General features: G+C 40.2%; 1 protein-coding gene across 1 annotated transcript in view; it reads right to left on the reverse strand.

The window, feature by feature from the left end:
- Positions 1–1,420: 1,420 nt before the first annotated feature.
- slc41a2b (solute carrier family 41 member 2b) overlaps positions 1,421–22,854 on the reverse strand; it is a 70,772-nt gene continuing 49,338 nt past the window's right edge. Inside the window, exons 10-11 of the mRNA XM_062995052.1 lie at positions 20,840–20,988; positions 1,421–2,418 (exon numbers count right to left, since the gene is read on the reverse strand). Of these exons, the coding sequence (XP_062851122.1) occupies positions 2,233–2,418; positions 20,840–20,988 (335 nt within the window). The 3' untranslated portion in view covers positions 1,421–2,232. The remainder of the gene's footprint in view (positions 2,419–20,839; positions 20,989–22,854) is intronic.

Below are 22,854 nucleotides of genomic sequence, written 5' to 3' on the forward strand. Positions count from 1 at the left end.
CTGCTTTAAATGTGTAATACTAAGTGTTGCTACACAATACATGTACATGTCTCAGTGTGGTAAAGCACATCTTCATAAGCGACATTCAGCTCAGACAATAATTCCTGAAACTGCCTGTGGTTAAAAGCATTAGATTTAATGAAATTAACACAGGACACGACAACTATTGGAATCCCACATAACTGCTTTGCAACACAGTACTTGCTGGTTAATCAGGCGGTGTATGGCGATCGCAAGAGAGTGGCCGCAGACAGAACCCACCATGCTTGAAGCGCTATTGGTTTTCACACTCATTAGATTAGCCCAGTCGAGACCCAAATCAGCCACAGTTTAATGAACTTTTTCATAGATGTCCTGTCCTGATGTCATTCCCTTGATGCTTTGTAGTCCAGCAAGCTCCTCTATGACTTCGAACTAAATCAGTAGCAATGCATTAACCGCTGTATAATCTACCAAGACTCCGGGTGGCCAATTTTTGTTTTCACTGTTATTATTTCCACTGTAATACTGTGTGTTTGAAGACAAACAGTGGCCAGACAACATGCATTGCTACTGTAGTTAAAGAGACCGGTAAAATGAAAGCAGGCCGTAGTCTGATGACCTCTGCTATAGACCTTGCTTTGTGCACAGTGACAGAGTCATGCTGGAAAAGCAAAGGGTCTTCACTAAACTGTTGCCTTCAAAAAGCACAAAACATATTACTAAGAACTGTACAGGATTAATGATATAAATAAGTGTGGCTGCAAGACCCAACCTTAACAATAAAGAGATGAATCTACACCCTTTTGCTTAATGTATTAATGTGTTTAATGCACTACTTGTCTGCTGGGAACTGATTTCTCCACCCATGCTCTATTAAGGGCAAATGGCCTTATCGCCATAATGCCATATTAAGTCTTTTGCTCTGGTTAAATTCAAGATTTTAATGTAAAATGTACATTTATTGTGTATTTGCTAAATTTGTCATACTGGGAGACGTTCTGGTACATATAATATCTTATGGGTTTTCTTCCCCGATGTTACAACATTAGCAGAAAATGCCATATTTTAATCAGGGGTGTCCAAACCTTGCATAAGACCATGTTTATTGTTCTGGGCTAATTATTATTGGTACGTAAGAAGACAAATGAAACCCACTATCATACAGAAGTACACAAGTAATATTAGAAGTGCATTAAGAGACTGCATTGTTGATACGGAAATACTGTATATAGGGGCAGTTGTAGCCTAGTGGTTAAGGTACTGGACTAGTAATCAGAAGGTCGCTGGTTCAAGCCCTGCCATTGTCGGGTTGCTGCTGTTGAGCCATTGAGCAAGGTCCTTAACCCTCACAGTAATGTAAGTCACTCTGGATAAAGGCGGCTGCTAAATGCTGAAATGTAAATGTAAATATATATAAAAAGTCAGTGACTAGTACAAATTACCCATGAACAAATACATTTATTTGAAGTATAAAAAAGCCAGACACAAAAACTGATTTAAACTTGTCCTCGGCACAGATAACAGAAACACAAGTATATATGCACCTGTATAGAGCTGTGCAGCAAGAACAGGGTGTAAATGATTAAAGAAGAATGCCGACGCATGACCCACATGTTATCAATGTTCAGGAACACACATCCTATTTCATTAAACGTTGAATAGATGTAAACAGAATACATGAACCGTGTCAACACTGAAACAAGCGTTAGACTGACATGACAGACCACACGATGTACCATTTGGCTTTAAAAGTGCAGGATCTCTCCGAGAGTGGAGTATGAGACAACAAAATATATGATAAAATAATAATGATCATGACTTTAATCAACAATCGCTGGAAGTATAAAGCACTATGGTCAATGCAATGGAAGGATAAGCTTAAATGTGTGAATAAATTTGTGAAAGTTTTTTCTTCAGCTTTAAATGTCTCTTAAGGTTTTCTTCTTTTCAAACAGACTCTTGATAAATCCTGGAATAGTGACGGCAAAAATACTGCATTTAATAATGCACTTATTTAATTTAAGGATATTAAATAACCTTTATAAAGAGATATAAAGTGTTCAGACTGACAAAGTAATACCACATTTGCTTTGCCACCAGTGGTCTTCTAATTGGTCCACTAGTAATCTTTTTATAAACAATCAGCCAAATGAAGCGGGCAGCTTTTACCGATGCGATCAGCAGCCTCCTAGCAAACCGGCATTGCTTTGGCTGAAACTTAACAGACGTATGTGGGTCAAAATATTGACTCTAATCACCGACGTCACTGTCCTGATCCCCAATCAAAAACAGGAAGTGAAAGCTAAGGGCCAAAAGAGCTGTTCCCAGGAAGTCGCCCAAGGCTGTTAGGTATGGGATGGAGAAACTGTCCGGGTCCTTCCCATTTTTCCACATAGAGTGCACCATCCAGTCTGCTATACACAGCAACAGGAGGACCTGCAAGACAAAGAAGTACATAACAATGTAAGTGCTGGGTCGTAACAAGAACACAGCTTTTTAAAAGCTGGTGATGAATGCGGTAGAGCGAGCCAAGTCAGAGCCAGTACAAAGACAAAATACCCTTTAGCAAAGATTCATTTTAAATTATTAAGATTCGTGATCATTTTAAATGCAATGTCAAACAACACTAGACTGCACAAGCTGCAATCACAATCTGCAATCACAGTTTTTAACAAGAAACACAGCCACATAATAGTTATTTAATTTGATGAGATTTAAGCCACTCTGTCTTACATATACACTGATTAGACAAAAGACATTACAGACCAAACCCCCCCCCCCCCCCCCCTATGAATAGTAGTACAAGCAGAGACAAACTAAGAACTGCTGACAGGTTGCTGGGTAGCCAATACACATTGATGTAGAACTACAGTGAAAGCTATGGCATCTGGAATAGACCAGGAATGGCCAATGTGACTCAATACTTGCTGCATTTTGTGTTTACTTGAGTTGTCTTTATGTATTACAGTGGTACCTTGTAACTCAACGTCCCCTAAACTCAAAATCTTTGAAACTAAACACACTTCGTCAAGAAATTTGTACCCTTAAACTCAATGTGTGTGCGACTGCTGCTTTGTTCGGCTTGAGCGGTGTGGTAAAACGTCATATGAATATGAGACGAATCTGCATTTGTGTGGAATAACCGTCAAATTCACTCTAAAAGCTCCACATGTATCTGTGTTTAGCTGGATTTTCCTTACTGTTCACTTTTAAACTTGTGTTACAGCTCGGGGTGCTGGGAAATTGTGAGAATCAGCTTTTCTGAGAGTCTAAAACGCTTATTATTAAAAAAAAAGCTTAATGTGACTTATTATATTAAAAAACGACATCGAAACACTAAAACTCTCTTAATTATTACTGCTCATAAGTTCTCTCCACTAATTAAGAAGCATAAGAAAACAATAAAGAAGTTAAGGTAAAGAGCAGGTTTTATTGTATTTTTTATTTATTTTAACTGTTTTCAATTGTATTTAAGTTTTTTGTATATTATATTTGTGTTATTTTCAGTGTATAAGTGTCAAAAACAACCCCATTATTTTACATTAGCCTAAAATATATGCAGTTCCACGGGAAAATGGAACATATAAACAGGTTTTCTATACATCCTTATGGGGAAAAATACCTTATTCTCAGCGCCTTTTAAACTCAACGCCACTCCCATAACCAACTGACGTTGAGTTTCAAGGTACTACTGTATTAAAATTATGTGAAAGATCTGAACCACACATTTTGAGGATTTGAGCTTTTACTGTTTGCCTGACATGAGTTTTGGGAGAGAGTATCACTGGCCACTTCTCCCCATGTCTCTGTATTTGTGATTTTAACATCATGTTTTACACACTTTGGTTACATTCATGACAGGACAGGTAGTTACTGGATACACAAGATTTATCAGTTCAAGTTTAATGTCAAACACAGTCATGGACCATTTTGTATCTTTAATCATGCAAACTCCAAACAGAATTGACCCGGAATGCTGTGAGGTGACAGTGCTACCCACCGAGCCATTGTGCCTCAGATTTTCAAATCCTTACAAAAGCTACTTTTGCCACTGTTGGACTGTTTTATCTCTGGCTGGTGTTAACCACTGCTACTCTGCTCTGCTCTTCAGCTGCTACTCTGCTCTTCTTCACAGCTGTGTGTGGCTGCGTTCACTGCTCTGTGTGATGATGACATGCTAAGTAACTTTTTTCTACATCTATTGGTTTATCCTGTGTATGGCCTCTCCTACTAAATAACGCAAATAATAACTGCCTTGGCATTGCCGATAGCTGTCCCAGTTTCTTTATAGTCTGATGCTATATGCTGCAAACATCATGGCATGCCAAAGTGCCCCATCCCACAATTCTTGACAATAAATCTCTTCTTCGTGGACAGGTACGCGCTCTCTAAACAAGACTGCTGCTTTCATGCCCATACTCAATAAACCATGTTAGGATTCAATAAATCTGAATAATTACTGTGCCATCTTCAACCTGTTCAAAGGTTCATTCCTGTCCAAAGTATTTGAACAATAGCTAGCCAACTCCCATGCTAACTACCTGCTAACAGCCTTTCAAACAGTTCCAGTCCTGATTCCGTCCCTTCTGTAGAACAGAAACGGCCTTGATAAAAATCAGCAATGACCCCCTTTAGTCTGCGGGTGCTGGCAATCTTAGCATACTTCTGCTACTTGACTTGAATGCAGCCTTTGACACAGTGAGCCAGTTAATCCTCCCATTAAGGCTGCATGATCTGGGCATCAGGGGCAAGGCCATGGACTGGTTCATATCACATCTACAGTAGTGTTCAAAAAAATAGCAGTGATTTAAAAAAAACGAATAAAGCACAAAATCATTATAATAACTTTAATTTCCATAAATGCAAATGCACTGAAAATACTACACTTTCAATTCTAAATCAAAACATAACTAAAATTTAGCCAGTTTGCATTCATCCTTTACAGAAAATTAAGAAAAATGAATATTAGGTTGTTCAAAAAAATAGCAGTGCCAGCATTTTTCTTTAAAAACTACAAAAAAAATTATCTATAACATGAAAAAATGTTTGAGGTTTCACTTTACTTTAAATTACTGAACTAATATTTAATATAACAATTGTTTCTAAGATCTGTGTTCCAGTCCAGGATGATCAGACTACGTTCCACAGTTCTTCTGCATTTTTGGGTTTTGCCTCAAAAAAACATGTTTCAGATATCAGCCCACAAGTTCTCTATGGGATTGAAGTCAGGGGATTGTGCTGGTCACTCTATTACCTCAATCTTGTTTGTCTGTAACCAAGATGTTTTGGGTCATTGTCATGTTGAAACACCCATTTTAAGGACATTTCTTCTTCGACATAGGGCAACATGATCTCCTCAAGTATTCTGATATATTTCAACTGATCCATGATCCCTCGTATGTGATAACTAGGCGTAACACCATGGTATGATAAACGTCCCCATATCATCATTTTGTACCACCATGCTTTACTGTCTTCACAGTGAACTTGGGCTTGAATTCAGTGCTTGAGGGTCGTCTGACATACTGTCTACGGCCACTAGACCCAAAAAGAACAATTTTGCTTTCACCAGTCCACAAAATGTTCAGCCATTTCTCTTTGGACCAGTCAATGTGTTCCTTGGCAGATTTGAACCCATTCAGGACACGTCTTTTTCTTAACAACGGGACTTTGCAAGGAGTTCTTGCTGGTAAATTGGCTTCACTTAATCATCTTCTGTACTCACTGGGAACTTCAGATGTTCCTTGATCTTTCTGGAGGTGATCACTGGCTGAACCTTTGCCATTCTGGCTATTCTTCGATCCTTTTGAACAGTAGTTCCACACTTCCTTCCGCATCTTTCAGATTTTAGTTGTCACTTCAAGACATTTGAGATCATTTGCTGCACTTTTCTGTATGTTTTTTCCCCTCTACAATCAACTTTTTAATCAAAGTACTCTGTTTATCAGAACAATGCCTGGAACAACCCATTTTACCCAGTATTTCAGAAGGAAACGCGCTATGACCAACCTGTGCAACATTTGTCACCCTCCTACCTTAAATAAGGGCCAAAATTGACACCCGTTCTTCTGCAGAATGAATGACTTCACCAATTGAACTCCTCACTGCTATTATTTTGAACAACCCCCTTTCAATCAATGCTTCGATTACTCATAATGAGCGGCATGCATGTCCTAATTGTTGGGTTTGTTTTGTTTTCATTACTCTACTACACTTTCAAGTAAATTTTTTGCTATGCAGAAATATCACTTCTACTAAAAACAGTGATTTATCAGGTTAATGGTGTTGGACTGCTATTTTTTTTAACACCACTGTAAGAGAAAGTAGTTTGTTACCCTTGGGGGGGCCATATTTCTTCTCTTAACTTTGTCAAATTATGTTGTTACTCAGGGGGTTCCTCAAGGCTCAGTCCTTGGTCCTCTTTTGCCTTTTGCGTACATGCTTCCTCTTGGTCACATAATACATAGCTTAAATCTACCTTAGCACTGAAGCAACCCACTCAACTCACCTAAAAACTGCTTAACAGAAATTAATTCTGAGATAAAGCACAACTCCCTCATGTTAAATTATAATAAAACAGCACTCACTCTATTAGGCACCAAATAAACTCATTTAGTGCACAAAACCTCTTTTTTTCACCTTCATAAAACTGCAAAAATCCGACCATCTTTCTCTCAGTCTGCTGCAGAAACCCTTATCCATGCACTCATCGTGGACTATTGTAACTCCTTACTTGCTGATACCAACTCCTCTCACATAAACAGATGGTACTCTGCTGCTTGCCTTCTCACCCGCACCCCCTCAATATATCACAATATTTCCAATGGCTCCCTGTGAAATATGACATACAATTCAAAAGTCTTCTCTTCACTTACAAAGCGTGCTTCTTTTTACTTGTTTGATTTACTATAATCAACTACTGACCAACTTGCACTCTCAGGCATTCCTCTGCTGGATTACTTACTACCCCACCAACCAACATGAGTTTGGCAATCGTGCCTATGTAAGTATACTGTATTATTTTTATTATTGTTATTTAAATGTGACAAAATAGCAGAAATAGGGGTTTTAAAGCACTGTAAATATGCAATTTTGTAAATAACTTTATGCCCTCCTGCCATCCAGTAACAGCAGAAGCACATTACAGTAGTGCTTAAAGATTCTCTACTAAAAGGACATTTATTTATTAAAAGGACACTTTGGTAAATAAATTAGGTCAGTGCATGTAAGTTATTTACATTGTCAGCATTTAGCAGATGCTTTTATCCAAAGTGACTTGTGACCATATACATTGCAAGCAACTGAGGGTTAAGGGTCTTGCTTAAGGGCCCAACAGTGGCAACCTGACAGATGTGGGGCTTGAACCAGTAGCCTTTTAACTATTAATCCTTTACCTTAACTACTCAGCTACTACTGCCCTTTAGCCACAAGTAGAAATAAGTGACATTTTAATTCATAAGATGTTTATTCATTTATAAAACCAGCAAAAGTTTTATAATTCTTGCAAGTCATCCAAAATGCAGCTGCTTACCTGGTTTTCAACCAACCTAAACACTGCCACATCACCCCACTGCTGCATTCTCTTCACTGGCTTCCTGTAGCTGCATGCATTCAGTATAAAACACTGATGCTCACCTACAAAGCCAAAAATGGACCAGCCCCAAGCTACCTTCATGGTCTAATAAAACCCCGCTCTGTACAACGCAACCTCTGAGCCACTAGTATCGATGCCTTGATCCTCCACCTAGAACTTGGGTAAGACAAGCATCAAGTCTCTTCTCTGTACTTGCACCCAAGTGGAACAAGCTTCCTTTGTCCAAACATCTGAGTCTCTCACTGTCTTCAAAAGGCCGTAAAAAACCCACCTCTTTACTAAGCACTTAAGTTGACATGCACTTACTAATGCTCTTATTCATTTCTTGCATTAAAAAAACACTTTTGGTTCTAACAGGGTTTCAGCAGATTTGTATTCTTGGACTGTTGTCCACTTAAACTAGAGTAAGGTAATGTTTACTATGGAAGCACTTTTGTAAGTCGCTCTGGATCTGCTAAATGCCGAAAATGTAAATGTAAATGTAAAAGTCTCCAGCATTCAGTTGGTAATAAATCTGCTTTAGGCATGGTTACAAACAAGTTCTGTAGAATGTCAGAGCAGGATCTTGATATCAGAGCCTTCATTTACACAATTATCTTCCTAAAAAGCCAAAAAGTAATATAGTAACATCTTCAGACAACAGACTGTTTAATTAGCCTGGCTTGTGTAAGTCCATACTACTGGGCATCCACAAGGCTGTAACTATAGACAAAAAACATTTCTGAGTTAGCAGCACTTGGCTTCAAGATCATGCAAATTCTTCCACATGGTCCTCCAGTCAGGCATTTTAGCTACAAAATTACGTCTGGTTTCCTAAGACTAGTGTTAAAGCCACATCTACTTAAATTCTGAGGGCATGCAAACAACAGAAAAGCAGCAAAAGTCAAATCAGGATGAGCCCTTGTTAAGTGATTCTACTTGACTGGTTGCTCCCTGGACACATGCTTTTGGGATGCTGCTACAAGAGGGACACAGACGCTAATTTGTAATTAACACGAGCTGGCTCGCTGTCATTATGCATTAACATCTAGATGACCTTGTAGTATTCCATTATTTAGGCCTGTTTGCCAAATGTGTGTGTGTGTGTGTGTGTGTGGGGAAGTAAATGTGTGTGACCTTGCTAAAAAAGCTTGCAAGTTAAAGAAACTCATTGTTTGATGTCCAGTATCTCTGCACAAAGACAAAAACAAAGTACAGCAGTCTAACATGCAAGCCCATTTTTACTGATATCTCAAGCTCTCAGGTTTAAATCTCAGCTCTGTTATTGGCCGGCTGGGCACCTACATGGACGTGATTGGCTGTGTCTGAGGGATTCCTAATGGCGCCTGCAGGAGTAATGTAGAGCAGTGCATGTCTCTCTGTCCAAGATAGTGATCCTGTGTGAACCCACCTTGTGCAGGTGAAAAGAGGCGGATGGATACTACAAACATGTCAGAGAAAGTGTGTTAGGTACAACGATCAGCCATAACATTAAAACCACCTCCTTGTTTCTACACACATTGTCCATTTTATCAGCTCCACTTACCATATAGAAGCACTTTGTAGTTCTACAATTACTGACTGTAGTCCATCTGTTTCTCTGCATGCTTGTTAGTCCCCTTTCACCCTGTTCTTCAATGGTCAGGACCCCCAGAGGACCACTACAGAGTAGGTATTATTTGGGTGGTGGACGATTCTCAGCACTGCAGTCACACTGACATGCTGGTGGTGTGTTAGTGTGTGTTGTGCTGGTATGAGTGGATAAGACACAGCAGCGCTGCTGGAGTTTTTAAACACATCACTGTCACTGCTGGACTGAGAATAGTCTACCAATCAAAAATATATCCAGCCAACATTCGTCCTGTGACCAATGATGAAGGTCTAGAAGATGACCAACTCAAACAGCAGCAATAGATGAGCGATCAGCTCTGACTTTACATCCATAAGGTGAACCAACTAGGTAGGAGTGTCTAATAGAGTGGACACGGTATTTAAAAACTCCAGCAGTGCTGCTGTGTCTGATCCACTCATACCAGCACAACACACACTAACACACCACCAGCATGTCATTGTCACTGAAGTGCTGAGAATCATCCACCACCTAAATAATACCTGCTCTGTGGTGGTCCTGTGGGGGTCCTGACCATTGAAGAACAGGGTGAAAGCAGGCTAAAAAGGTATGTAGAGAACTAGATGAACTACAGTCAGTAATTGTAGAACTTCAAAGTGCTTTTATATGGTAAGTGGCGCTGATAAAATAGTTGTGAGTATAAAAACAAGGAGGTGGTTTTAATGTTCTGGCTGATCAGTGTATGCCCCTCCATGGTCAGAGTAGGGGTCTGCAGCAGTAGAGGAGTTGCATAGGACTAAATTGGAAGAAAAAAGAGCAAAATGTTTTATCTAATCATGCTAATGAACCAGCAGTCCCAACATAAACACACATGGCCAACTTTTATACTAAAAAGTTGCCATCTGTTCCTGCAAGTAACTATTATTTCAATGCATTTTTAAATCGTACATCATCTCTCAAAGCATTTGTAATCGAGTTTGCATCTTGTTTTGGGCCTGCAATGCACAGTAGTAATTTCAGGTAACTCGCTTAACTTTCCCGAATTCAAATGTGTGCCAGCGCGTGAATGAATTTCATTTAGGGAAAATAAAAATGAAGGCAGAGCATTAATCAGAGTGACAGGTTGGTGTGGAATGCTCTGGGAAGCTGCGCACTGTGGTAGGCTAATCAGTGTTTGGGCTAAGTGGGGCAATTGAATTAATTTAATATCCATTATACTCCATCCAGAAGTGGACAGAGTGAGTTAAAATGACATTTACACACCAATGAGCTTTGAATCCTTTTGGTTCAAGAAGGGATAAACTGGTAGCCATCGCTTGGGCAATTGATTGTGCCAATATAGAATAGAATGAATAGAATGCCTTAATTTGCCATACATACATACACTGATCAGCCATAACATTAAAACCACCTCCTTGTTTCTACCCTCACTGTCCATTTTATCAGCTCCACTTACCATATAGAAGCACTTTGTAGTTCTACAATTACTGACTGTAGTCCATCTGTTTCTCTGCATACTTTTTTAACCTGCTTTCATCCTGTTCTTTAATGGTCAGGACCCCCACAGGACCACCACAGAGTAGGTATTATTTAGGTGGTGGATCATTCTCAGCTCTGCAGTGACAATGACATGGTGGTGGTGTGTTAGTGTGTGTTGTGCTGGTATGAGTGGATCGGACACACCGTGTCCACTCACTGTCCACTCTATTAGACACTCCTACCTAGTTGGTCCACCTTGTAGATGTAAAGTCAGAGACGATCGCTCATCTGTTGGTAATCTTCTAGCCCTTCATCAGTGGTCACAGGACGCTCACAGGGCGCTGTTGGCTGGATATGTTTGGTTGGTGGACTATTCTCAGTCCAGCAGTGACAGTGAGGTGTTTAAAAACTCCATCAGCGCTGCTGTATCTTATCCACTCATACCAGCACAACACACACTAACACACCACCATCATGTCAGTGTCACTGCAGTGCTGAGAATGATCCACCACCCAAATAATATCTGCTCTGTAGTGGTCCTGGGAGAGTCCTGGCCATTGAAGAACAGCTTGAAAGGGGGCTAACAAAGAATACAGAGAAATAGATGGCTACAGTCAGTAATTGTAGAACTACAAAGTGTTCCTATATGGTAAGTGGAGCTGATAAAATGGACAGTGAGTGTAGAAACAAGGAGGTGGTTTTAATTTTATGGCTGATCAGTGTATACACATGTACAGTACAACGAATTTCTTTTTTGTTCGGAAGCTGGGGTCAGAGCACAGGATCAGCCATCATACAGCACCCCTGGAGCAGAGAGGGTTTAGGGCCTTGCTCAAGGGCCCAACAGTGGCTGCATGGCAGAGCTGGGGTTCGAACTCTCAACCTTTCAGTTGATAGCTCTACCCACTGTCCCATATAAGGATATAATATAAGGATTCTGATTATGATGGGATACGTTTTTAAATCGGTGACTACATGACAAAGTGGAAGAGACATCTCCCAGTCCCAAATCCTACAAAACTGCACCGGGTCCTTCACTTCCTGCAGTATTCCACCTCACAAAGCTATTTCTGGTGCATTGAAAAAAATACATCTATATTTGCATTTTTTAGGTTTGGCCGGCCTACTTTAACTCTAAAGTAGTTTTGCACCAACTCAATACAAAAAGCAAAGGAAAACCCACTGAGACTCCAGAACTGAAGAAGGATGGTATGCTAATATACGCAAATTTTGGTAAACTAACAAGATTAGGGGTTTAGTTTCCACTAAGCAAAGACACACATTTTCCGCAGCAAGGGAGGACAGGAAGGCCAGTCAGAAAGAATTCACACACACACTCCATGCCCAAAGGTATGTAGACACCCTTTCTAATAAGTAGAGTTGGCTGTTTAAGCCACACACTTTACTGACAGATCTTCTTAGACAAACAATCAGCTCTTTGCTGTGACATATTCCCCATGCAACACTATCATAGGATCCCAGGAAAATCAGGCTGTCAAATCTCTGATCTGCTCAACTGTAAATACAGCTTTTGTGACATGGAAGTGACTGGAGGTAATAACAGCTCAGCACTAAGTCTTACAAGCTCACACAAGAGATAAAATGTATACAGGGTAAAAGTATTTACTTTAATGAGATAAACCAGGTGAGTTTATTTATTTATTAGGATTTTAACATTCATGACAGAACAGGTAGTTAATCGTTACACAAGATTCAGTTCAAGTCTTTAATGTCAAACACAATCATGGACAATTCAGCATCTCCAATTCACCTCACTTGAATGTCTTTGGACTGTGGGAGGAAACTGGAGCTCTCGCAGGGAACCCACGCAGACACGGGAAGAACATGCAAACTCCACACAGAAAGGACCTGGACCGCTCCACCTGGAAATCGAACCCAGGACCTTCTTGCTGTGAGGCGACAGTGCTACCCACTTAGCCACCGTGCCACCCCCAAGTCTTTAATGTCAAACACAGTCGTGGACAATTTAGTATCTCCAGTTCACCTCACTTGCATGTCTTTGGACTGTAGGAGGAAACAGGAGCTCCAGGAGGAAACCCACGCAGACACGGGAAGAGCATGCAAACTCCACACAGAAAGGAACCGGACCGATCCACCTGGGACCTTCTTGCTGTGAGGCGATAGTGCTACTCACCGAACCACCATGCCACCCAATCAGATGAGTTAGAAGCAAGGAAAGCACAGAACTCTGCAGGGTAGTGGAAACCTCGGTGTAAAGCACAAAGCATTTGGACTGTAAAGAAACAACAGCCGGCTACCACTGTCCCACCTACAGCAAGCTACAGCATGAAATGACAAACTAGAGAAATTTGGTTCATTCAACAACATGCACATGGCATCAACTTGCTGAAACAAAAAAAAAAATGTAAATAATCTTTACTTGCCTGCAAAGAGCCTGACCACAGCCCTATATAATACCTGTGGCATGAATTGAAATGCCAACTGCAAACAAGATGCATCACCCAACACCAGCGCTAGACCTAATTAATGCTTTTGTGGATGAACTGACACGACCAAAAAAATTGTAGAGAAACTAGTACAAAGTCCACCAGAAAAATGTCCTAGCAGCAGCATATTCACTCCATATTAGTGTGCAGGGCTTTAAATTCAATGTTTGGCTGGATAAAACAAATGTCGCAGGAATCGCAGATGAGTCTGCCTGGTGTCCCAAACTACGTTTTGTCACAAAAACACACGCGAGAAGTGATGAGGGGTGTAATGATACCATGTCCAAAAATGCACGTCAACAATAAGCGAGTGATCAAAGTTGTTTGTGCGCTGATGTGCAGCGCAAAAGCAAGGAGGAAAAATAAATGAATCCAAGTGGATTAGGCTAAGCAACCAGCAGGTATTGTCTGTTCTGTAGTGAGTTGGAGGTTAATAAATATTTTTGCAATGCAGTGTGGGTATTATGGTTCAGCGTGGACGATAAAATCACAAATACTGTAAAGCTTGTGTGTGTGCTGATGTATTCTGATATAAACTATATTATGCCCCTGTCCCACGTTTTTACATTCCTCCCCCAAGTTTCCCCTCACCCGTATCTGGCATTCTCATTGGCTGTAGTTCGACACTGCACTTGCTGCCACTCGCTACCTGCACAATGGCTTTCACACTACAGGGTTTCTAGTCGCAGACTGGTCCAGATATTTAACATGCTAGATATTTTTCCTGAGTCCAAGTTGTTGAGCAGTTCACACATAGTGACCGAGAGCCGCGTTTTGAGCCCAGAGCGAACGCTTCCGAGCTGCCATATCTATCAATGACCAGTCGGCGAGCGAAAATCAGGGCAAAAATTGGGTAGTATGAACTAAGCATAAGGCAACTTCTAAATACTGGAGCAGCCAAAACTAAAAAAAAATCAGTATTAAATTACAATCCTAGACGTTTTAGTGAAGAATCACAATAAGTAAAACATACACCGATCAGCCATAACCTTAAAACCACCTCCTTGTTTTTAAAATCACTGTCCATTTTATCAGCTCTACTTACCATATAGGAGCACTTTGTAGTTCTACAATTACTGACTGTAGTCCAGCTGTTTCTCTGCATACGTTTTTAGCCTGCTTTTACCCTGTTCTTTAATGCTCAGGACCCCCACAGGACCACTACAGAACAGGTATTATTTAGGTGGTGGATCATTCTCAGCACTGCAGTGACACCGACATGGTGGTGGTGTGTTAGTGTGTGTTGTGCTGGTATAAGTGAATCAGAAACAGCAGCACTACTGGAGTTTTTAAATACCGTGTCCACTCACTGTCCACTCTATTAGACACTCCTATCTAGTTGGTCCACCTTGTAGATGTAAAGTCAGAGACGATCGCTCATCTATTGCTGCTGTTTGAGTTGGTCATCTTCTAGTCCTTCATCAGTGGTCACAGGACGCTGCCCACGGGGCGCTGTTGTCTGGATATATTTTTGGTTGGTGGACTATTCTCAGTCCAGCAGTGACAGTGAGGTGTTTAAAAAACTCCATCGGCATTGCTGTGTCTTATCCACTCATACCAGCACAACACACACTAACACACCACCACCATGTCAGTTTCACTGCAGTGCTGAAAATGACCCACCACCCAAATAATACCTGCTCTGTGGTGGTCCTAGGTCAGTAATTGTAGAACTTCAATGTGATCCTATATGGTAAGTGGAGCTGATAAAATGAACAGTGAGAGTAGAAACAAGGAGGCAGTTTTAATTTTATGGCTGATCGGTGTATTTGCTTTATATTGCTAGAACTGTAACTACTTTTGAAAAATCTTATGAAGTCAAACACTGAACACACTTGTATTTTTGTTTAAATTGCAGGGCAAATCGTATTACGTCCTGAAATGAAATTTTCAGACAAGGTGTCTGGACTGCAAATTACAAGTGAGCAAATTATTTGTGTGTTTGTACTGTAGTCAGACATGCTCCTGTAGCCAGCAGATTGAATGAATATTTCACAAAAGACTGCTTTACGTGAGGGTAGTGTCTACTAGAAAAACCCAGAAGTAAGTTTTCTTGCCCAGTGAGGTCAAGCTGATGCAGAGCTACTGATTGTGAACAACTAACTGATATAACTGTTGTTCATAACTGGTATATTTGCATAGCCACTGAAAAAGTGCAATAGTCTTTAGCGTGCTGCACGTGCACTGTCACACCAGTTTCCACGTCATTGATAAAACAGTTTATTTTCTTCTAGTCCTCTTCATTACAGATAACAGGCACTGAGGCCTCTCTGCTCACTAATGGAGCTCAGCACAAGCTCATGCAATTCTTAACAACTATACGGCAAAATTTCCTTTACGCCATTAGAAGCCACTTGTTTCCTGTGGAATTCTACATACAGGCCTTGTTTCTTGTGTGGTGCAAAGGTCAAGGGTTATAGGTCTGAGATCAGCAGTACCTTCTCAGAAACCTAATGAGTTTAACAAGAGAAACAAACAATTGGAGACTTTGGCTGACAAATGCTAGCCATTAGCATAGCCGCTTGAAAATTCATTGTGTCTTATTCCCACATTATTGTGCCTTTTAGAGCACAGAAACCACCCCTTAGTAAGAGGGGGACAAAACAGAAAAGGGATGACAAAAATAATAGGAGTCAAAAGAGGTATTTTGAATGCAGTGGCATTACAACTAAATATGTGACATGAACCATTTATTTATTAGGGTTTTAACATCATGTTTTAAACTGAATAGTTACATTCATGACAGAAACGGTAGTTCCTTGATACACAAGATTCATCAGTTCACAAGTTAAATATCAAACACAGTCATGGACAATTTTGTATTTCCAATTAACCTCACTGCATGTCTTTAGACTGTGGGAGGAAACCGGAGCTTCCAGAGGAAACCCACTCAGACACGGGGAGAACATGCAAACTCCACAGAGAAAGGACCCGGACCAATCCATCACAGGGTGGTCTGTAAAGACAACCCGATCAGCCGATAGTACTATTGAAATTCAAAAGCAGATCTCAGCAGTGTTGGGCTAGCATAATAGACGTTGCACCACCCAAGCACTTCTGGGAACCAATGCAGCTTAAAATATAACATTGGTGTTAGCCTCGCCACACCTGCACACCACCACAAAAAATCCCAAAAATACCTCAGATGTCACAGTTTAAAATTAGAGCAGCAGGATTTCTCTCAAATAAACTGAACACACAAAACTTCTTATGATTTCCATACTGGTGTTTTTCAGTAAAAAAATTTTAAATGAGCATCTTATTTTCATAAAACTGTAGATGCTTGTCTGTGATTGTACTTGTAGAATAAACCTACATGTAAAAGGAAAGTCCAAGTGTTTTGTTATGTTTACATTTTTTCTGTCCCCATAAGTAAGATGAATAGTAAGGTGAATAGTAAGGTGAAAAGAACTTGTCCGACTGGCCAGACAGAGGAACAGAGTTAAGAAGGATAGGACAAACAAGGATAGTGTACCAATAAAGTGGAAAAGGCTTTTAAAGAAATAATAAGTGAAGAAAATAAGAGAAGATTGAATGACGTAGAGAAAGTAAGCCAGGTAAACCCTTGGATTAGAAAGTTAGAAGTGAGGGCAGCTATAAAGAAAATGAAGAGTTGAAAAGCAGTTGGCCCAGATGACATACCAGTGGAGGCATGGAAAAGTTTTAACTAGATTGTTTAACAAAATCTTGGAATGTGAGATGATGCCTGAAGAGTGGAAAAGACACATAATGCATTTTTAAGAATAAAGGTCATGTGCGGAGCTGCAGCAACTATAGAGGCATAAAGTGTGAAGTAATGAAGATCTGGACAAGAGTAGAGTAAGCTAAGTTGAGAAGATCAGGATTTGAGAGCAGCTATATGGTTTCATGAATCAGAGATGAGATGTTTGCTTTGAGAATGTCGGAGAAGCTTAGAGGCCTAAATGAGCTGAATTGTGTGTTTGTAGACCTAAAGAAAGTTTGATACAGTTCAGAGAGAGGAGCTGTTGTATTCCATGAAAAAACTGGGAGAGGCAGACAAGTATGTGAAGGTGGTGCAAGGTATGTATGAGGACAGTGTGACAGCTGTGAGATATGCAGTAGGAATGACAAACAGGTTTTAAAGTGGAAGTGAGTCTGCATTAAGGGTCAGCTTTAAGTCTTTTTTTTGTTTGCAGTGGTCATGGAGAGGTTGACGGATAAGGTTAGGCAGGAGTCTCCATGGAATATGATGTTCGCGGATGACATTGTAGCAAAAGTAGGGAGCAGGTTAAGGAGATGAAGGTATGCATTTGAAATAAGGGGGATGAAAGTTAGCAGGAGTATATGCGTGTGAATGAGAGGGAGGGTGGCGGAAAGGTTAAGTTGCAAGGAGCTGAGGAGATTAAAGTGGACGAAGTTAAATACTAGGGGTCGTGTGTATAAAGTAATGGAGAAAGTCGTAGAGTGGTGAAGGATGGAGGAGATGTTGTAGGGTGGCAGGAGTGATTTGTAATAGAAGGGTATCAACTAGAGTGAAAGGGTAAGTCTACAAGACTCTAATAAATCCTTCTATATTTCTCATATACACCAATCAGCCTTTAAACCACCTCCTTGTTTCTACACTCACTGTCCATTTTATCAGCTCCACTTACCATATAGAAGCACTTTGTAGTTCTACAATTACTGACTGTAGTCCATCTGTTTCTTTACATACCTTTTTAGCCGCTTTCACCCTGTCCTTCAATGGTCAGGACCCCCACAGGACCACCACAGAGCAGGTATTATTTAGGTGGTGGATGATTCTCAGCACTGCAGTGACACTGACATGGTGGTGGTGTGTTAGTGTGTGTTGTGCTGGTATGAGTGGATCAGAAACAGCAGCACTGCTGGAGTTTTTAAATACCGTGTCCACTCACTGTCCACTCTATTAGACACTCCTACCTAGTTGGTTCACCTTGTAGATGTAAAGTCAGAGACGATCACTCATCTATTGCTGCTGTTCGAGTTGGTCATCTTCTAGACCTTCATCAGTGGTCACAGGACGCTGCCCTGATGGCTGGATATATTTTTGGTTGGTGGACTATTCTCAGTCCAGCAGTGACAGTGAGGTGTTTAAAAACTCTATCAGCGCTGCTGTGTCTGATCCACTCATACCAGCACAACACACACTAACACACCAACACCATGTCAGTGTCACTGCAGTGCTTAGAATGATCCACCACCCAAATAATACCTGCTCTGTAGTGGTCCTGGGGGAGTTCTGACCATTGAAGAACAGCATGAAAAGGGGATAACGAAGCAGGCAGAGAAACAGATGGACTACAGTCAGTAATTGTAGAACTACAAAGAGCTGATAAAATGGACAATGTACATAGAAACAAGGAGGTGGTTTAATGTTATGGCTGATCGGTGTATGATATATGGCTTAGAGGCAGTGGCACTGACTAAAAGTCAGGAGGAGGAGCTGGAGGTGGCAGAGATGCTGAGATTCTTCTTGGGAGTGACGAAGTTGGACAAGATTAGGAACTTTATTAGAGGAAAGTTATTAGAGAGGTAGACAAGGTAGGATGTTTTGGAGAGAAAAAAATAGGGAGGAGAGATTGAGATAGTTTGGGCATGTGCAAAGGAGGGATATAAGTTCTATTGGAAAAGGGTGCTGAGGATGGAACTGCCAGGCACGAGAAAGAGAGGAAGACCAAAGGAGGTTTATGGAATCAGTGAGGGAGGACATCCAGGTGGTTGGGGTGACAGAGGAGGATGCTCAGGACAGGGCAAAATGGAGACAAATGATCTATGGTGAACGTGGGGCTGAAGGAGGAAGAGCAAATGCTGTAAATTTGTGTTTAATTCCCTTCTTTACCAGATACTATGTGAAGGAATTTATCTACAGACCAAAAGCCAAGTGTCAAGTTAATAAAGCCTAGGATACACTTTTTAAATGCACCAAAGATTTGCTACCAGGACTTGCACAAACATTCTGCTTCCCAAAAAGGACTGTAACAAAATAAAAAAATAAAAAAATCCTAATACAAATTAGCCAGGCTGGCAGCATGTGATAACAGCTTGTAAAGAGTCCTAACATTTTTCTCATGTCCAAGTACTTTATTTATTATTTATCTCCCACCTCTAAAAGATGAAGGAGTGGGCTGCTCTAAATTGCCTCCAAGTTATGAATGAGCTAAAAGATCACTGCAATGAGTAAGCTTATCAAGGCTGTAATCCTACCTAATGACAAGTCTTATCCGATGGCATTATACCCCCTATGACCCTGAGTGAAGCAGTGAGTAAAAATGGAAAACAAATGAATAGCTGTCTAATCTAGGGCCTGCTATTTCCTTTACTCTAATTCCATAGGCAGACATATTCACTGGAAACTTTATAGCTGAGGTCTGTAGAAATCCGTGCTCAGGACGTTTGCTATGCAATGGGGTTCAGCGGGCTCGTGCCTATTTATAGCACAGCTTCAATTCATGTTAAAACTTCTGGTTTGACACGTAATAAGTAGAATAAACAGAGATCACAAATGCTCCACATTCCACATGCTCTCAGCATGCTAATGCGTACCCTCACATGAATGCAGCCACTCATGCTTGTACAACCACAGAAGGCTAAATTGACCTCGATTATGAGCGAAATAGAAAACTTTTTAAAGCTTATGTACACACACATACATAAACACACAGTCAAACAGATAAATGCAAACATTTACTCAACAAAACTAATACGGGTATGGAATGTGTGAGTTTGAAAAAGCATGCTTGGAATATATCCGTGAAGGATTTCACTTATCTAAATCCTTTAAAAATGCCCAGCACTCATTCAATATTATTTTATTTATTAATATTTATTTACATATTAAATAAATTGCCACCCCACACCCAGTCGAGGAGGGACGAGGCTGTCATGCATACTCTTTAAGCACAGCCAACAATCGCTTCTTTTCACCTGCTAGAAACGGGGTCTCCCACCCACAGTGCAGGCACCTTAACCGGCCAGCAGAGGCTGTAATTGCACCAGACACACAGCCAATCATGTGTCTGTGTAGCCACCTGGCAGGCTGATAGCAAAACTGAGCACTCAGCACTGGTGGGCTAGAATGTTTTACCACTATGCCAGTGGTCCCCAACCACTGGGCCACAGACCGGTACTGGTCCGTGGGTCAATTATTACCAGGCCGCACAGAAAGAATAATTAATTTTTTTAATCATATAGAAATTTTATTATATGAAACCGGTCTGTGGTGCAAAAAAGGTTGGGAACCGCTGCACTATGCTACTGAGCACCCTGATTATAAATTATAAGTGACCATATCAGATTTGTATGTCTGAACTGCAGTTCAATTTGCTTGCATTTCCAGATGGTTATTAATACAATCCATTATAGGGCTGTGAAATCAGATTTTTCCCCAGACATCTGGGTAATATACAATAATTAGCAACATTATGCTTGGGCTTTTAATAACACTATTAATGAAAATTATTTTAATTTTCTATTAGGTTTGCAATTTTCAATAAGATTTGCAATATAATGAGCTGCCACTGGGTTAAGAAATACTCCTTTATCATTTATGAATGAGGACGTGGAAGTGACAAAATGTACAGAGCAACAGATGGGCTACAATTAGTAAATGTATACCCACAAAATGCTTCTATATGATAGGTGTAGGTTATACAATGGCCGAAGAAAATACATTCAGGAAAGGTCAATAGAATAAACTGGATGGTGAGTGTATATAATCACACTTTAAATGTAAGCTGTGAATGAGTTTAGATGAAGTTAGGTACTGTCTCATATACAGCGACTGACCTGTAGTAGCGCTGTAGCCAAATAAACAGTCATGAAGATTGGTGTCAGTGTGGTGTGGCCACTCTTCATCAGATGAATGGTGTACAGGAAGATCACATGACCGGGGATTACCAACAAGAGCAGCACCTGCGCTGACCGGTGATTGGCTCCTGAAATAGAAATAGATAAAGGTTATCAGCAACATGTTCACAAAGACATTTTAAAGTATACTTTCTCGGTGTATATTATCTAGGTATAACTCTACAGTATATTAATGTTCATGGTTTAATAGTGAGATCTCCAAAATGCTAATGGTCAGGTGTCCAAATACTTTTGGTCTAATGTGGTTTGTGTCCAATGCCCATGTGTATAATCTGTGCTGTGTAAGACATCATACACATTCACAGTGAAAAGAAAATATGGCATTGATTTTGAAGAAAAAAAAAAAAATAATCACATAGCTCTGCAGTTTTTGCATTTGTCGTTGAGCTTTAATTATTATGATTACAATAAGATTTATGATTTTTATAATTAGAAAGGACAGCAACTAAATGAATATGGATACAATTTAAGGAATAATAAATGAGTCATTAGCCTGAAGACCCATACAGATAACAGGATGTTCTGGAGAAACAGTATTAATGCTTGCCAGGGGTCAGAATCGACTTAAGTCATAATTAATCAAAATTAAAATTAAAATAAAATAAAAAATAATAATAAATTTCCATAATGATGAAAACATTATGATTACTGATGACTATGGCCAAACTACTGGCTTGAAGACTCAAAAACAGCAAACAGGGCTTTTTAGACAGCCATGGGGTACAGTCAATCTCCAACCTCTAAAAGATGAAGGAGTGGGCTGCTCTAAATTGCCCCCAAGTTATGAATGAGCTAAAAGATCACTGCAATAAGTTGGCTTATCAAGGCTATAATCTTACCTAATGACAAGTCTTATCTGGTGGCATCATACCCCCTCCCCCTGTGACCCTGACCACAATGAAGCAGTGATGATAGGGCCTGCTATTTCCTTTACTTTAATTCCACAGGCAGACATAAATGTGTATTTTATTCAGTGGAAACTTTATAGCTAAGGACTGTAGAAGTCACTGCTCAGGACACTGAAATCTCTTGACGCTTGCTATGCAATAGGATTCAGCGGGCTTGTGCCATTACTCAGTGATACCAGACAACAACAAAGACTATGGCGTCTGGTCACTGCACAGTTTGTTGAACCCTTCAGTGTACGGAGCTGTGAAGTCACAGGCCAGTCATGTCCATGCTTACCCTGGTCCATTGTCAAAAACGCCATAATGGTCACACAGTACTAGACATGGAAGATGTTTTTTTGGTCTGATGAAAGCTGCTTTCTCATAGATCATGTGGACGACAGGGCACGTGTCACTTAACCAAAGAAGGCATCCTGGTACAAGATGCCTTCAGAACACATTCAAAGGTATTGTCGGATCCATGACTCAGATAGTCAATGTATTTATTAATTTAGATGTTTTACGTCGTGCTTACACAGTGGTTATATTCATGGCAGGAAAGGTAGGTAATTCTCATATTTCAGTTCTTGTCAAGTGTTGTCCTTTAGATGCACTCTTTTAGACCCATTTTTTTTCAAAAGGTTGAGGACTCGATTTTCATGTTCATTTCAGCTCAATTACAGATTTTGGTACTGCAATAGATTGTCGCTGCTGTAAGTATTTAAAACATTCATTTAGTATATGTTTGATAAAAACGAGTACATGGCAGGTATGACAGAATGGAGGAGCTTCCCCTTTTACAAGATATGTCTATGTTAACAGTGTGTTCAATGCGGCATCTGGTATAAACCACCTGATCTTTTATTTATTTATTAGGATTTTAACATCATGTTTTTACACTCTTGGTTACATTCATGACAGAACAGGTAATTATTCATACTCAAGGTTCATCAATTCACAAGTTTAATGTCAAACACAGTCATGGACAATTCTGTGTCTCCAATTCACCTGGAGGAAACCCACGCCGACACAGGGAGAACATGCAAA

This window comes from Trichomycterus rosablanca, chromosome 1 (assembly GCF_030014385.1).
Source record: "Trichomycterus rosablanca isolate fTriRos1 chromosome 1, fTriRos1.hap1, whole genome shotgun sequence".
Taxonomy (NCBI): domain Eukaryota; kingdom Metazoa; phylum Chordata; class Actinopteri; order Siluriformes; family Trichomycteridae; genus Trichomycterus; species Trichomycterus rosablanca.